At 41.6% G+C, this 17808-nt stretch overlaps 1 protein-coding gene across 2 annotated transcripts; it reads left to right on the top strand.

Annotated features, from left to right (window-relative positions):
- Positions 1-110: 110 nt before the first annotated feature.
- LOC120046229 (pleckstrin homology domain-containing family M member 1-like) lies at positions 111-17391 on the top strand. 2 transcript variants are annotated; one of them, XM_038991283.1, is made up of 12 exons: positions 115-351; positions 1337-1428; positions 4902-5149; positions 5567-6214; positions 6542-6962; positions 7805-7982; positions 9335-10303; positions 13768-13913; positions 14166-14359; positions 14934-14997; positions 15160-15317; positions 15410-17391. In XM_038991283.1, exons 2-12 carry the CDS (start codon positions 1375-1377, stop codon positions 15516-15518), a joined length of 3189 nt encoding a protein of 1062 aa, XP_038847211.1. In that variant the 5' UTR covers positions 115-351; positions 1337-1374; the 3' UTR covers positions 15519-17391. The 2 variants fall into 2 exon arrangements, with proteins under 2 accessions (XP_038847212.1, XP_038847211.1); XM_038991284.1 differs by lacking the exons at positions 14934-14997; positions 15160-15317; positions 15410-17391 and having other exon boundaries at positions 111-351; positions 14124-14240.
- Positions 17392-17808: the final 417 nt, after the last annotated feature.

Genomic DNA, 17808 nt, shown 5'->3' with positions numbered 1-17808 from the left:
GTGTGACGCAACATAACAACATTAACGCGAGTGGTCGACAGGCTGCTGGGTGGAGGCTTATACCTAAATCATGGTCCAATGGGATTCCGATCTCCTACTTTCTCGAACATCTCTGCCTGAAGCTGAGCTAAAGGTTGCAGACACATTCGATTCGACTTTTCTTCCTGTCTCCGATTCAGGAATGTACATGTGAAAGAAACGATTCTGTGAAATGGCATCATGCGATACAATGTTGCTGTCCAAGTAGGAGTCAAACAAGAACGACAAAGCAGCGGGAAAAAATCCTGTAATATCGCTTGTTTAGGATATCGCTAACTAGCTAGTTACGGACGTTGGCCCAACAATAACACGGTATGTATCTAGCTAGCTTGTTAGTAACGCAATGTTCCTTGTGTTTTTTTTGTATTTCTTGTCATCTATACATGCATTTTTGTATTTATGTAACTATATTGTTTATTTAGCCTTCTATTAAGAGCATCTCTTTACGACAGTACCGGGGGTTTTCAATCAGCTGATTTGTAGACGTTAACATTGTTATTGGGAATTAGGGTTTAGGAATTATATATATGTTTTTAAAGGTATGTTGTTTTTGTCCACTAGATAGACACAGCCGTTAGATAAGTGTCATACAAATTGGGATAAAGGGATGGGCTCCAGTGATCAAGACAAAGCTTTTGACAAACACATGTTAATGCTCTCGTGAGCACTCACTGTACGTTCACGTTCCATTCTTCCAGGAAGTTCTATTCCTCACTGGTATCATTTTTTCCTCTGTGGCAATTTGTCTTACTGTCAACAAAACCTCAGTAGACCCTGTGATTGATTTCTGAGCTGGTGTCAACACACCATAAATGTAGATGTAAGCTAAAACAGTCTTGTGATCTCTAAATTGTGTGACTCGGCAGGATGTGGAAATAATCTTTTAGTCAGTCTCTCTTCTGTCAATGAATGTCACTATCACTAGAATATTGTACTGACAGCCCTTGATGTGTTTGTTTACTTAAATTATGTCAAATGCCACCTAAATGGATAATAAAGGGGGCTGGCAATTTCAGAACTACAAGGAGCACATGTGCGCCTAAATTGAAAAATGTAGTCCCACACAAATACATTTAGGAGCACAAGGACAAATATTTGAGGTAATAAAGCTAGAATCGTAAATTTTTCTAGACGCACTGGTGCTCCTAAAATATAATTTTAAGTACAGCAAAATATTTATATGCAAGTAAAATGGTCACACTGTAGAGCCCTGTAACAATGTGTTTTTCATGGGGTTGTTTGTTCAGCTTGTTGTTGTCAGCATAACCACCTGAGATATCTTATGTGTATGTCACAGCGTGTCATGTGGGAGTAACTCTCATCCCTGGAGGCGAGATGTTAGCCACACAGACCCCAGATACAGGGCCAGAGGCAAAAGACGTCAAGCAGGTAGGCTAAACCTTTTTTACTGTTAATGGCCCACCCAATCCCATAAACCACTTCCATGTGACTCTGAAAAGGTGATCAGATCTGTCTCACAGATACTGTTTTAGTGACACATCGACCCTGTCTATGCGTGAGCAATGTTAGTATTTTAACAATAAGCCTAAGTGAATATTTATTGCTTACTGGGATGCCCTGATTTCCAGTTCTTACAGTCATTGAAGTCCAGGTTACTATGTCAAACACCTTAGCCTATATGACATGGCATAGTTATTCACGTTAGTGACCGTGTGGACAAGTAGCTGGGGTTGCGTTAAAATTCAAAACTTTGCATTTTCAAAATGCAGACCATCAAAAAATCTGTGTTTTAAACCAGTTCACCAGCGTTTTATATTGAAAGAAAACAGTGTTTTTTTGCTTCAATAGAGTCATCAGGTGTTTGCAACTATAGTTTTCCTTTGCAGAAAATACATTAGTGCAACTCATTCGACAGAAAATGGCTTCATTTTCATCAGATGACAATAGAAGTGCAATACTATTTGGCTAATAGTCACAAGTAAATGAGCTTACAATGAAAAAGCAAGGTATTTTTGGCAAAAACAATGCATGGCCAGATCTTTAGAATGTTTATCATAGAAAAATGCAGCCAGCTACATTTCTTAATGTTTTGCTTGAAGTTAATCTTGCATTTTACTGGAGAAAAGTACAGGAGAAAAGTAGCGACGCATCAGTCAGAGCCCTGTCTGCTGATAGAATGCCCGTTCATGAATTTTCATCCAAGTGAAGTGCAACTGAAGCACAAAATTAGTCTGATGCACAGCAGAAATTACAATAAGAAGCATTTTAGATCTGCGTTCACTAAACACAACAAGATATTTCTTATTCGTTTTTTTATCCTTTTTTTGCGTGAAAAAACAGAATTCTGCTTTAATGCGGCCCCTGATGTAGTGGCGTTTTTATGTCACAGTTTGTGATTGCACTACTTTATAACAGACGGTTTAAACTAAGTGACTAAAATAAGTTTCAGATATTGATTTTATGTTTGTTTAAGTGGTGTAGGCTATCTTTGCTGTTCTAGTAATAGACTGCAAAACACACCATTATATGATGCAAAATGTCTCATACCGCCTTTGTTTCTGTATTTTTAAAGTTATACATCTTGAAAACTTGATTACTGACATGCAAAACTATTTGGGTCTATATCAATAATGGGCTATGAATCAAATACTGAAAGATAGTTTTTGGGTGGAGTTTTCCTTTAACTTCTTCGGGCTAGGGGGCAGTATTCGGAAGTTTGGATGAATGAGGTGCCCAAATAAACTGCCTGTTACTCAGGCCCAGAAGCTAGGATATTCATATAATTGGTAGTATTGGATAGAAAACACTCAAGTTTCCAAAACTGTTAAAATAATGTCTGTGAGTATAACAGAACTGATATTGCAGGCGAAAACCCGAGGACAATCCATCTAGAATCTTTTTTTCTTCAGCTCACCACTGATTACAATGGCTGGGAATGGGAATATAAAAGGAAGACCTCCCAGATTGCAGTTCCTAAGGCTTCCACTAGACGTCAACAGTCTTTAGAAAGAGTTTCAGGCTTGTTTTTTGAAAAATGAGCTAGAATTTGTAGTTTTCCTAAATGGCTCCCATTTTGGCTGTAGTGTTTGTTGCGCGTTCCGGTGAGGGCGTGCACTTCGTTATTTATCTCCAGTAATGGTCTCCGGTATTCTCCGTCTTAAATTTTATTGTTTATTTACATATTAGGGTACCTGAGAATTGATTAGGAACGTTGTTTGATATGTTTGGAAGAAGTTTATTGGTAACTTACGGTATTCATTTGTATGCATTTTGAACGAGGGAAACCGGTGGATTTCTGAGTCAAGCACGCCAATGAAACATACTTTTTTGGGATATAAAGAAGGACGTTATTGAACAAAAGGACCACTTGTTATGTAGCTTGGACCCTTGTGATTGAAGATCTTCATCTGGTTGCAAAGGTAAGTGATTTATTTTATCGCTATTTCTGACTTTCGTGATGCCTCTGCTTGGTTGGAAAATGTATGTAATGCTGTTGTGTGCGGGGCGCTGTCCTCAGATAATCGCATGGTGTGCTTTCGCCATAAAGCCTTTTTGAAATCTGACAAAGCGGCTGGATTAAGTTAAGCTTTTAAATGATGTATGACACTTGTATTTTCATGAATGTTTAATATTACGATTTCTGTCATTTGAATTTCGCGCTCTGCAATTTCACCGGATGTTGTCGAGATGGGACGCTAGCGTCCCAATTTAGAGGTCGACCGATTAATCGTAATGGCCGGTTTAATTAGGGCCGATTTCAAGTTTTCATAACAATCGGAAATCGGTATTTTTGGGCGCCGATTTTTAATTTTATTTTTACACCTTTATTTAATCTTTATTTAACTAGGCAAGTCAGTTAAGAACACATTCTTATTTTCAATGACACATTCTTATAATTCCTGTAATAACTTGCGGCTGAACTTGAAAGGGGTTCCTTCGTTATTTTACCGTTCATGTCTTCCATAGAGAATGTCTTGATCTACTTCAAATAAGGTCTGTGTTTCGCGGAGGAGCAGACTGACAGGGGACCATGCAGATAAGCTCTGCTTTCTGCACTACAACCTAAAACTTCTTAACTGGGAATATTGAAGACCCATGAAAGCTGGTGGTTCGTTTTAACATATGTTCTCATGTTATTTGAGACTAAATTGATTTTATTTGTGTATTATATTAAGTTAAAATAAGTGTTCATTGTTCATTCAGTATTGTTGCAATTGTATGATATATATATATATATATATATAAATATAAATACTTTTTAAAAATTAAATGTTTTAAATCGTCCGATTAATCGGTATCGGCTTTTTTTGTCCTCCAATAATCGGTATCTGTATCGGCGTTGAAAAATCATAATCGGTCGACCTCTAGTCCCAATGATCTGTAATTAACTGAACTCTGTTGATGTTTGATTTATGCTAGATGTTGTGCAATGTAGTCTGTGGGATAAATATCATAGATAATCAATAATATGCTGTCATTGTCAAGTTTTACCGACAACGTCAATGAGGCAAAGGTTTGTTTTATTAATTCAAATTGTAGGCTAGTGTCCACTGTTCCTGTTTTCTGGGGGAAATAAAGATAAAAATTGTTCCTATTTGTAGTCGGGTTGGTAGAACTTCTGCTCATGCAAGTTAAGTAGGTTATGGCATAAAATTGATTTTCTCTGGCCCTTTTGCCAGTGTCAGCTGACATCAGGCGACTAGTATGTGTGTCAGGGTGTTTCATATTCACATGGCTAATGACCCACCTCGAAGTGATGACACATCTTTTCTGCCATCATTTTGTTTCCAATATCTGGGGAAGTCCATTGTGAAATTGTGTCACTTCAAACAGTTGAAGACATTTGGAAATGTTTCAGCTGTTGGGCTATGTGATTTAACCCAATCTTACAATTTCTTTAGTGGATTAAGGAGAAGTTGGCGTGGTCACTCAAGGCGTTGCAGAAGCGCTACGTGACAACCGATGTCGTGGTGACCAGCGAGGATGGTGACGCCAACCTGCTGTGCTGCGCACTGGAGGCCATCTTTATCCATGGCATCAAGAGCAAATATGTTCGCTCCGAGGCCGGGGGACGCAGCAGGAAAGGGGGGTCCCGGGGACCCCTACCCCAACCTGAGTTCTGGAGCCTGCTCAAGACGGTCACTCACGGGTGGGTGGATGCCTGAAGCTGTACAATGATAATCCCACTTCCCCTATAGATGGCCCTACAGGCGCATCTCGTGCAGTGTCTCCACCCTCAATCACTTTAGTGTGCTAGAGAAGTTGAAGTTCAGATAATGGGATGTTTATATCCTCTTATGTTGCAATAAGTGTGTATAACAAATCACAGAATGTTATTCAATTACAGTAGTAAAGCAGAATGCTATTTATTTACAGTAGTTAAGCAGAATGTTTATTTACAGTGGTTAATCAGAATGCTATTTATTTACACAAGTTAAGCAGAATGACAATAGTAAAGGTTTCAGATCAGATGGTGTAGCTTGTTTCAATATGTGTAGTGTATACTGTACATGAAACAATTCTCTGTAATGATAAATTATGTAATGTCTCCTCCTGGTGCCCTCAGTGATGTGATCACGGAGCTGGAGAAGCTGAGCTTCGTGGGTACGGACACGGGTCGCTGCCGGGCCTGGCTGCGGCTGGCCCTCAACCACGGCCTGATGGAGTGCTACCTGGCCTCCCTGTTCCGCGAGGGCTCCAAACTGCAGGCCCACTACCAGCCCTCCGCCCTGCTTCTGGACCCTGAGGAGCGTGAGGTGCTGCTCAGTTACATCCAGGGCCTGGCCTCCCTCACCTTCAACCTCTCTTACAAATCGGCCGTGCTCAACGAGTGGACCACCACCCCTCTGGCTCTGGCTGGCCTCTGCCCTGCCGCCCAGGCTGAAGCGCTCGACCTCCCCTTTCTCACCAATCGCAAGGAATCCTGGGATACGGTGTCACAGTCGTCCGGCGGGTCGGATACGGTTGAAGTGCAGCGAGGGGGGCCAGGGGTACTGGGGAAGGGGATTGGGGGGGTCTCAGGGTTTAAGACCCCACTGAATTCATCCAATTTGAGCCTGGACACCACAGGGTCGTCTCAGCTCTCCTCCAGTCTGAGCTCTGACAGTCTGCTTCAAGGTCACGATCCCAAGAGCCCAGACAAGGAGACCTGGCCATGTGACCTGGAAATCTCCAACATGGAGAAGAATGGCAATGCCAAGAGGCCTCTCAAAGAGTAAGTAATGTGTGGGTGTTGTTAGTGTACCTGTGCTAATACATGAGGTCCTTGGCAGATCACCAAAGCAGTATAAGACATGGCCCCAAATCATTTCTGCATTTAGCAAATGCTTTTATCCAAAGCAACTTGAGCTCAATGCCTGTAGGCATACTCATGCAAGAATGAAACCCACCGCAATTATGGTGATGCAAGCATCATGATTCGACGAACAATGTTTGAAGAAATGTATTAAATACTTAAAGGAACTGTCTAACATTTTGTCCCTTGTTTCATTTGGTGATTTCTGACGACCTCTGACATCTCCTATTTTCTGTAACCATGCAGTGTTCTGGCAGACTTCAGGGAGAGTGCCCATTCCAGTCAGGACTCCATGCGCGAGGATTCGTACGTGTCCACCCCAGGCGCAGACCACCTCTCTGAGAACACTGCCTTCAGTGGCTCCGACAGCGAGACCCAGGGGCATGTCACACATCTCACTGGCCCCTCTAACCCTGCTTCACTGGGGTCAGACCAGGAGGAGCCTTCCACTAAGACCCACGTCCCCTCCAACGTGTACTCGCACATTGAAGGGCCCTCCAGTCTCAGTGACTGTGTAGAGAGCACATCGACAACTCCTCACCTGCCTGTCACTGAGACGCCACAGGAGAAAAAAACTGAATATTCTGCCTCGGAGCCTTCAGCCCACATGAACCTACACCGCACTACCAGCGTGCTCAGTCGGACGGTGTCTACAGACTCAGTCGCAGTAAATTTAATCTCTCTCTTATTCCCTCCCATCCCTCTGTCTTACTTACTCGTCATGTGATTTACCTTAAAGAGCGACTGCCTTTTAAAAGCAACGAATCCCTTTGAAAATGGCCTATGTGGCATCGATATGAGTCAGAAACAGTTATTATCGTGTCAAAATTGACGACGAAGTGTAAGTATGATAATTTTGGTCATAAAGTCAGTCTAGCCTAAAACGGAGTTTGTAGCATCCGTGCGTATAACAGGTAAGTTACCGTTTGGTTTTGATGATGTCCATTTGCCTTTAGCATGGGGTGAACAGCTGCGGTGATTACTCTCTATCCAAAAGCATAGACAGTGAGACAGACCTGCCCAGCAGCTCTGACTTTGTTTACATAAGACATGTTGCACATTTTTTAACTTGAGAAGTACTGCACCAAACATCCTTTAGTTAGTTTTGTATAATTGTGCAACTAAAACATCTTCGACAAAAACATCTAAATTAATTATCGATTTCTTGAGTTGTCTTAGATTCATTCTGGGGATTTTAAGGAAGTAAAATAGGCTTCCACGTCTACCGTGTCTAATTTGTCTAATGAGTAACAGAAAAAAAACGTGCCAATCGGCGTGTTCAGTCGCTCTTTAAGTTATTTGAGTTCTGCTTGACCTTTGCCCTAGATAATGATATAATGATATATTTTCCACTGTAGTCTAGGCTGCATTAGTATAATTGATATTGTGCAAAGCTTTGCTAAATAGTAAAGCATCTGTGGGCTTATATGGTTACAAGCTGAAACAATTATTTCCAGATTTGCTAAATTAGTAACCAATCACCACTAAGACCCATTTACCCTTTCTTAGCATTCCCACTCCTGGATCTCTGAGGATGACATCTATAAGCCACACCTTGAGGAACTGGCTGACCCCGATGACTCTTTGCTAGGGTCTGGCCCAGCTTGTGTGAACGGATTTACCTCTCCCCCTCCAGAGCCCGAGACCCCCCAGTCTCCCCCCAGCGTGGTTCACCGCAGGCAGATAGGTAAGCTCCCAAAACCAGGCACACCAACTCTTCTAGTACACAGAACACCTTGTGATGCAGTCTGTTGTAACCACCATACGAATGGCCTTGGTCATGAGGTGACAGTATGCCAAAGGATTGTTCCTAGTTTTCAGCACATGTTGTTCTGGTCTTTGTCACACTTTAGTTCAAGGAAATGAAGACGAACCAAAGACTTGTTTGTTCAATGGCAGGGTTTGTGAGTCATTGGACAGTCCACAACTTCCATAATTTACACTTTGCTAAGCGTACTATTGCAACCTCGGCCAAAATATTCCCAGGAAGCTCCGTTCCTCATTCAGAAACCCTACACAATGATCTCAAACTGTGTTTTTTATATATAATAAAATTCAACACAGACAACCCCTTGCTAACCAGGAGACTGTTGAGTATGTTATGGTGGACTGTCATTACAATTCCTTCACAGGAACCTGGTACAAGTAAGTTTAATGTGGCTAGCTAGCCACTGAATGGCTCTGAATGCGCTGTCAGGCAGACAAAGCTACTACTAACCACTTTTGGAGCTAACTAGTTCCCTCAAGTCGTATCCTGATGTCAACAACAGATGATGTTGTAGTTCTATTCATAATATAGCTAACATACTGTACATTTCAAGAAAACAAGTTATATTAACTGGCTAGCTAGCAAGCGTTAGCAACGTTTGGTGGTCAATGAGACTGAGCTAGCAAACAATGTAACAAAAGTACAATTTCGGATTAGAAAAATACTCCAACAGGCTCTACATTTCAGGTACCCCTGGTGCACTGTTATTCAGCCATGTAAACCATTGATCTTCTTTTTCATGAAAGCTCTCTGTTTTTCCATAGCTTTCAGTGGCTTTAATGCGTTTGAAACGTGAGCTTGTCCGATGTGTCCATTGGAGCACTGCGATTGGTTGCTCAAAATTATGGGGCGGGGCTTAGCAAAGGGTCAATTGTGAAACAAATATCTAGGCTCAAACCAGGAAGAACTTTTTAGTCCTACCAGTAATGTTAATGAATTCTCTTACCTTTTTGGTATATGATCGTGCTTCCTCGTTTTTGCTGACAACTTCACAGAATTATTGGTACTTCCTCCTTATGGTATGTTTGAACCTCAGTGTTGAATATAATTTTTGCCCGGTGGTTTCATGTTCAGATAAAACCGGTTATACCGGTTTAGGGTCATTAAAAAGAAAGAAAAATTGGTGGCATGCAAATTTTTATCTGGACAGATAGACAGATTAGACCCACGCACTTTAGAGATCTGTTGTGCAGTTTTTCTATAGCATCCTTGTTGACTTAACTCATTCTTTCTCTCCCTCTTCTCTTTCACTCTTTCTCTCTGTCCTTCAGGCCTCTCCAACCCTTTCCGCGGACTGCTGAAGCTGGGCCACCTGGAGCGGCGGGGCACGGTGGGCATGTGGCGCGACTACTACTGCGAGCTCTCGCCCTTCGAATTCCGACTCTACCAGAATGCAGAGGAGCGTACCTGCTGCGACAATTGCTCCCTGCTGCGTTGCGAGGACGCACGCGTCACCTCGGCCGAGGGCCGCTTCGACCTTTCCTTCCCCGGGAAAAGGCTCCTCATGCGGGCGGCCAACCGCGATGAGGCCGAGGACTGGGTAGACCGCATCGCTGAAGCCGTCAACAAGTGCCGCCCGCTTAACCTCATCGATGACCAGTGGGAGGTGCTGCAGCTCTCTGACAGCAGTGTAACCCCGGATGAATTCCCAAAATCTTCCCCTTCATCCGCCTCCTCCGTACCCACCAGTCCCGAGCGAGGGGGGACTGTGGTTGAGCAGGAGCAACAGCTGGAGCTGGACTGGACGCGTCCCACAGACCCAGAGTCAGACGCCATTAAGGAAGCGGTGCTGTACTTCTGCCAGGACTCCGAGGCACGCAACTGGACTCCTCTCGTCTTCTCCCTCTCCTTAGAGACTCTCAAGGGCTTCCGGATGCAAGACGGGCAGAAGGTGCTGCGCTTCTCCCACCCAATCGAGGGCATCCGGGACGTGGTCCCAGACGTTTCTCTGGGTGGACCAGCCTTCTTTAGGGTCGTAACGGCCAGGGATACGCTCAAGCTGAGGGCCAAGAGCTCTGAGGAGGCACGTGCCTGGAGGGGCCTCATCAGGGGAGCCCTGGACTCCTACCTGGAGAGTGGAGAAGACTGGGAGCCTGAGAGCCCCGGGGTGGCACCTGGGGCGGGAGGGAACATCCACAGACTGGTGCAGCATAGACTGAAGGGGGACGGGGTGCTGCTGGCCCATCTATGCACAGTGCCCACAGAGAAGGGACTGGACCTTCAGGGCTTCAAGTGTGCAGGTAGCTCTAAATCTCATCAACCTTAGGGTTGATACAGGCAATACCACAGTAACAGTGACACTGATGCTCAGATTTTTCATTTTAAAATCTAAGTCAAGCAAAAACAAAGGATTGCAAACAATGCAAATGCAAAGTTTGGTAACAGGATGCCGGCACAAACTGTCATTCTGTTACCAAACTTGCATCTGCACTGTTTTTCAAGTGTTTTTTGTAAAATTTTCAGTGGAAATTGCTAAAAGTGGACCTTGTCCATAGAGTTGTATGGTTTGTTTAACTTTGCAATCATAATTATTTTTTAAAGTGACAAATCTTAGTCTGTGTCAATCTGTTACCGTGGAATTGTCCTTAACCAGGCAACATTCCATTAAGTTACCCTTACCATGCCATTAATGGGAGAGACCGTGTATGTACAGTTGAAGTCGGAAGTTTACATACAATTAGGTTGGAGTCATCAAAACTCGTTTTTCAACCACTCCACAAATTTCTTGTTAACAAACTATAGTTTTGGCAAGTCGGTTAGGACATCTACTTTGTGCATGACACAAGTCATTTTTCCAACAATTGTTTACAGACAGATTATTTCACTTATAATTCACTGTATCACAATTCCAGTGGGTCAGAAGTTTACATACACTAAGTTGACTGTGCCTAACTTCTTATGGCTGAGATCCCGTTAACGGGATCGATATGACAACAGGCAGTGAAAGTGCAGGGTGCCAAATTCAAACAACAGAAATCTCATAATTAAAATTCCTCAAACATACAAGTATTGTACACCATTTTAAAGATAAACTTGTTGTAAATCCAGCCACATAGTCCGATTTCAAAAGGGCTTTACGACGAAAGCACACCAAACGATTATGTTAGGTCAGTACCTAGTCACAGAAAAACACAGCCATTTTTCCAGCCAAAGAGAGGAGTCACAAAAAGCAGAAATAGAGATAAAATTAATCACTAACCTTTTGATGATCTTCATCAAATGACACTCATAGGACTTCATGTTACACAATACATGTATGTTTTCTTCGATAAAGTTCATATTTATATCCAAAAATCTTAGTTTACATTGGCGCGTTATGTTCAGTAATGTTTTGCCTCCAAAACATCTGGTGATTTTGCAAAGAGCCACATAAAATTAACAGAAATACTCATAATAAACATAGATGAAAGATATACATGGAACTTTAGATAAACTTCTCCTTAATGCAACCGCTGTGTCAGATTTCAGAAAAACTTTACGGAAAAAACGCACCATGCTATAATCTGAGTACAGCGCTCAGAGCCCAAACAAGCCATAACAGATATCCGCCATGTTGTGGAGTCAACAGAAGTCAGAAATAGTATTATCAATATTCACTTACCTTTGATGATCTTCATCAGAATGCACTCCCAGGAATCCCAGTTCCACAATAAATGTTTGTTTTGTTCGATAACGTCCATAATTTATGTCCAAATACCTTCTTTTGTTTGCGTGTTTAGTTCCAAAATCCAAATTGATGACGAGCAGGTCAGACAAAGTCAAAAAATTCCATTACAGTTCGTAGAAACATGTCAAACGATGCATAGAATCAATCTTTAAGATGTTTTTAACATAAATCTTCAATAATGTTTCAACCGGAGAATTCCTTTGTCTTCAGAAATGCAATGGAACGCAGGTCGCTCTCACTGGAGCGCGAGTGGTCAGCTCATGCCAGACACCTGACTCAAAGAGCTCTCCTTCCCTCATTCTTCACAGTAGAAGCATCAAACAAGGTTCTAAAGACTGTTTACATCTAGTGGAAGCATTAGGAAGTGCAATATGACCTCAAAGACACTGTATATTAGATAGGCAAACCTACAAACCTCAGATTTCCCACTTCCTGGTTGGGTTTTTGCCTGCCATATGAGTTCTGTTATACTCACAGACATCATTCAAACAGTGTTAGAAACTTTAGAGTGTTTTCTATCCAAATCTACTAATAATATGCATATCTTAGCTTCTGGGACTGAGTAGCAGGCAGTTTACTCTGGGCACCTTATTCATCCAAGCTACTCAATACTGCCCCCAGCCATAAGAAGTTAAACAGCTTGGAAAATTCCAGAAAATGATGTCATGGCTTTAGAAGCTTCTGATAGGCTAATTGACATAATTTGAGTCAATTGGAGGTGTACCTGTGGATATATTTCAAGGCCTACCCTCAAACTCAGTGCCTCTTTGCTTAACATCATGGGAAAAAATGTAAAAATCAGCTAAGACCTCAGAAAAAAAATACTGCACCTCCACAAGTCTGGTTCATCCTTGGGAGCAATTTCCAAACGCCTGAAGGTACCACGTTCATCTGTACAAACAATGGTACGCAAGTATAAACACCATGGGACCACGCAGCCGTCATACTGCTCAGGAAGGAGACGCGTTCTGTCTCCTAGAGATGAACGTACTTTGGTGCGAAAAGTGCAAATCAATCCCAGAATGACAGCAAAGGATCTTGTGAAGATGCTGGAGGAAACCGGTACAAAATTATCTATATCCACAGTCAAACGAGTCTAATAGCGACATAACCTGAAAGGTGGCTCAGCAAGGAAGAAGCCACTGCTCCAAAACCGCCATAAAAAAGCCAGACTACGGTTTGCAGCTGCACATGGGGACAAGGATCGTACTTTTTGTAGAAATTTCCTCTGGTCTGATGAAACAAAAATAGAACTGTTTGGCCATAATGACCACCATTATGTTTGGAGGAAAAAGGGGGAGGCTTGCAAGCCGAAGAACACCAACCCAACCGTGAAGCACGGGGGTGGCAGCATCATGTTGTAGGGGTGCTTTGCTGCAGGAGGGACTGGTGTACTTCACAAAATAGATGGCATCATGAGGAGGGAAAATTGTGGTTATATTGAAGCAACATTTCAAGGCATCAGTCAGGAAGTTAAAGCTTGGTCGCAAATGGGTCTTTCAAATGGACAATGACCCCAAGCATACTTCCAAAGTTGTGGCAAAATGGCTTAAGGACAACAAAGTCAAGGTATTGGAGTGGCCATCACAAAGCCCTGACCTAAATCCTATAGAAAATGTGTGGGCAGAACTGAAATAAACGTGTGTGAGCAAGGAGGCCTACAAACCTGACTCAGTTACACCAGCTCTGTCAGGAGGAAGGGGCCAAAATTCACCCAACTTATTGTGGGAAGCTTGTGGAAGGCTACCCGAAACGTTTGACCCAAGTTAAACAATTTAAAGGCAATGCTACCAAATACTAATTGAGTGTATGTAAACTTCTGACCCTTCTGGAATGTGATGAAAGAAATAAAAGCTGAAATAAATAATTATCTCTATCATTCTGACATTTCACATTCTTAAAATAAAGTGGTGATCCTAACTGACCTTAAACAGGGATCAAATGTCAGGAATTGTAAAAAACTGAGTTTTTAAATGTATTTGGCTTAGGTGTATGTAAACTTCCGACTTCAACTGTATCTGCCTCTCTTATCTGCAGGTTGTCCAAAGGTGATGGGCGTTTCCCGAGGGAAAGCCAGACTGTGTGAGTACTCAGGGCAGTACTACTGCGACGCTTGTCACCAGGGCGACACCATCGTCATACCCTCCCGCATGGTGCACAACTGGGACCTCGCACCTCGGGAGGTGAGTCTCAAGGGTCTATGGACCACACACACACACACATACTATTTGTGCCAAAGTATATCCATGGTCAATAAAAATAAATAATTTTCCAACATAATCATAATGGAAACATACCGTAACTTCCTCCTTGCATAACTTTTTTTCTTTTACCTTTGACATTGAACTTAACCAGTACTGTTGTCCTTAATATTATTTGTGTTTGTTGTTAAGATGCTCTTGTATGCATCCTTTGCCCTGGTTGTGTAAATGTAGGTCTCCAGGCGTGCCCTTAAGCTGCTGGCTCAGATTGAACATGAGCCCCTGCTGAACCTTGACCTTTTGAACTCTGACCTGTGGGAGCATGCCGAGGCCATGGCCCAGGCACAGAGCCTCAGACAGAGGCTGCGTCTCCTAGGAGACTACCTGCTCACCTGCCGCAGCGGAGCATGCAAGAACATCCAGACCAGGTGTGATGCACTTTTGTATGTTTGTATTTTTTGTTTAAAGCTGCAATATGTCACTTTTTGGATGACCTGACCAAATACACATAGATATGTATGTTATAGAACTGTCATTCTCATTGAAAGCAAGTCTAAGAAGTGGTAGATCTGTTCTATGTGCGCTATTTCTATGATACCCTTAAGTTGCGTTTTTGCGTCTTTTACTTTCGGTTTTGAATACCAGCTGAAAATAAAATAGTTTGGGATATGGAAAATATATTTCACAGCGGTTTAGATGGTACAATGATTCTCTAAACTATGCCTGCTTGTTTTGTCACAAACTGAAATTAAGCGAACTATTTGAATTTTAGCAACCAGGAAATGGCGGAGCGATTTCTGCATAGTGCATCTTTAAGTATTGCAAAATGAAAGTTTATCAAAGTGAGCTGGTTAACATATTGATCCTGCTTCCTGAGAACTCGGGTCATCTAGGTCATTCTTCAGGTTATCTGGACTTGGGCCAAACGGCAATAGATTAATGATTTCCACATACCAGTAAACCTTTATTGTTTAACTATTGTGTTGTTATTTTTCTCTCAAGACTGGGTCCAAGGACATACTTATTAGAATCAAGCCATCTCTACAGTGTCATGGACTTACGACAGGTATCAATACAGTCATTACTTAATTATCCCTGTTAGTCAATTCACTTTTAAATGAAATAATGCACATTATTTACCTGTAAAACTACACCACCAGAAACCAAGTAGATGTAGGTAAAAAGTTTGAATTAGCTTTTTCTCTCGTGTGTGTCTGTGTGTGTTTAGATAGCGGAGGGAATGTATGTGGCCTACCTGAACACTTTGATCCAGTTTGCCTCCAACCACGTCCACCACTGTGACCTTTGTACCCAGAGGGGCTTCATCTGCCAGATCTGTCACGCCAGTGACATCATCTTCCCCTTCCAGTTCGACACTACCACCAGGTAGGGCCCTGGCCATTTATCACTTCAATACACTGAAATGGGATCACTCACTGACCCCCCCCTCACATACTCTCCCTCTGTCTCCCACACAGGTGTAAAGAGTGTAAGGCCGTGTTTCACGCAACCTGCAAGGCCAAGTCGCCTTCCTGTCCACGATGCCTGCGTCTTCAGAGGTACCTCGAGAGAGATCTGCAGGACTAACCGGCAACCCTGCAGGAATGCTCTTTGTGACCCAGTGGGCTTCCCATAGCTGCAGAGACCTATGAAATAACAAACGATAAGAACAGACATTGACATCCTGCTTCTAGTTTCTTTTTTTCTACATGAACTAACCTCAAGTGCAATTAGGAAGTGTGACTGGACCGACCACAGACCAAACGTGATCAACCGAACTGGATGGTGGTAGAGCCAGGAGCTATTCGTCAACTTGCACTAACATAGAGAGGTTTCTGCTATTGACATGATTGACAAGGTGAAGCAAGCTGATATGTTCTTACCTCTCTGAATTAGCTCTACGTCTTGAGTGTCCAAGCCAAGGAATCATATGAACAATATAATCCAGTAAAGGATGATGCCAAGAATCTCCTTGATGGAATTTCTATGACATTTATACATTGATGTTGTCATTGTTTGGGGGCTTGTGGTGTTTTGTTACCTAGTTATTTCATGTTTACAGGAAATGCTCGCTGTAAATTTGTACAGAACTTTCTGGGAAGCTCAAAGGAGCAAGTCACTCATAAAATAAATATTAAACTGCTTCCAGTTCCACAAGACGGGATACATATATACACCTGCACTTGAAAACGTTCTCAAACTTAGATCGTGCCTTCATTTTGATTTTTAACTTTTACACTCAAAAACGTAATGTTACATTGATTGTAGAATTGTGCATCATCCAACATCACTGAAGTTGTGACACAAACAGAACATTAAGAAACGGGCGATTTTAGGTACTGTAGGGTCAAAGCGTAGATTGTCATTATTGAATGTTAGTTGCCAAATGTCAACATTTGTGAGTACTTGAATCTTGATACAAATCCATTAATTCAGAATGGGAATTTCTTAATTAATGCCTTGATGTTATCACCATCTGATATGTTCTGACCACATAAAGAAACATTATTCTGCCCAAGTTATAATAGCTAGTCATTAATTAGATGCATTGAGTTAGGATTTATTCTCCACTTTACCCTGAAACCCTAGTTCCAGGCTAACATTGAAAAGAAGCTTATAGTCTTGAGAAATTTGTTCCCCACCCATTGTGGTATCCTACCAGTATGATAAGCCATATGAAATAACAGAATGTTAATTAGCATAACAAAAAATGCTTATGTTTCAGCAAAACCAAAAAGCAGCTTTGTAGAGTGACTGTTGGTTCGTTAATGTTCTTGCTTCGTAACTGAACTTCTCAATGTTTCAGGATATTCTAAATACTTTTTCATACTTGCACCTTAACACATTGGTATGACTGTTTATCCTGTAGTTATTTTTATTCAATAGTTTCAGCCAGTTATCCTCCCAGAGAAATCATGATTCTTTCAAAGGGTATATGGCCTTTATAATTATTTAATGTATAATTTTGTGTGGGAATGCTTTTACCATTCAACCATTGTGAGAAGATGTTATTATTTTAAATGTTAACTGAAGGAAACTGATGGCTTTCCTGATATCTGATGCCGAGATCATGTAAGACGATGTGTAAAGCAGAATTACAAACTGAAAGCAGAGTCCTGGAATTATGTTACACTATGCCACACTGGGCTCCAATGGTTACTCACGAGGTGCCAGAATATCATTACATCTCTTTTTCCCCATGTTTTTATGACATATATCAAGGTTTAATTAGTAGTTAGACTGACATGTACACATTCACAGCTAAAAGCTGAATTGCAGTATACAGACAAAAAAGAAAGAAAAAAGTTGAAGCAAAAAATAGGGCATGAAGTCTCTAGTCTTGACAGCTTCCGATGGGGACTGTTCTTGGTGTGAAGGTCTCTATTTGTTTGGTCATTTTATAAATGCTAATTATTATATTATGATCAACATAAGAATAAAGACTATCTAGTTATCGTTTGCTTTGTAGTTCCATTGCATCATTCACATTTTCCAAAATAGTTTGTGTAGAAAGTGTGTACTATTGTACTACCAGTGGTGTAAAGTACTTAAGTAAAAATACTTCAAAGTACTACTTAAGTCATTTTTTGGGGTGTCTGTATTTTACTATTTTACTTCACTACATTCCTAAAGAAAATGATGTACTTTTTACTCCATACATTTTCCCTGACACACAAAAGTATTAGCTACAGTTGAAGTCGGAAGTTTACATGCACCTTAGCCAAATACATTTAAACTCAGGTTTTCACAATTCCTGACATTTAATCCAAGTAAAAATTCCCTGTCTTAGGTCAGTTAGAATCACTGCTTTATTTTAAGAATGTGAAATGTCAGAATAATAGAATGATTTATTTGAGCTTTTATTTCTTTCATCACA

Source organism: Salvelinus namaycush, chromosome 4, assembly GCF_016432855.1.
Source record: "Salvelinus namaycush isolate Seneca chromosome 4, SaNama_1.0, whole genome shotgun sequence".
NCBI lineage: Eukaryota > Metazoa > Chordata > Actinopteri > Salmoniformes > Salmonidae > Salvelinus > Salvelinus namaycush.
This window is presented reverse-complemented; position numbering and strand designations above follow the sequence as displayed.

Excerpts from the sequence above, each read along its gene's own strand:
- LOC120046229 (XM_038991283.1), top strand. The coding sequence starts at position 1,375 with ATGTTAGCCACACAGACCCCAGATACAGGGCCAGAGGCAAAAGACGTC. Across the intron at positions 10,304-13,767 it reads TCAGGGCTTCAAGTGTGCAG|GTTGTCCAAAGGTGATGGGC; the intron begins GTAGCTCTAAAT and ends TCTTATCTGCAG. Across the intron at positions 14,360-14,933 it reads TGCAAGAACATCCAGACCAG|ACTGGGTCCAAGGACATACT; the intron begins GTGTGATGCACT and ends TTTTCTCTCAAG.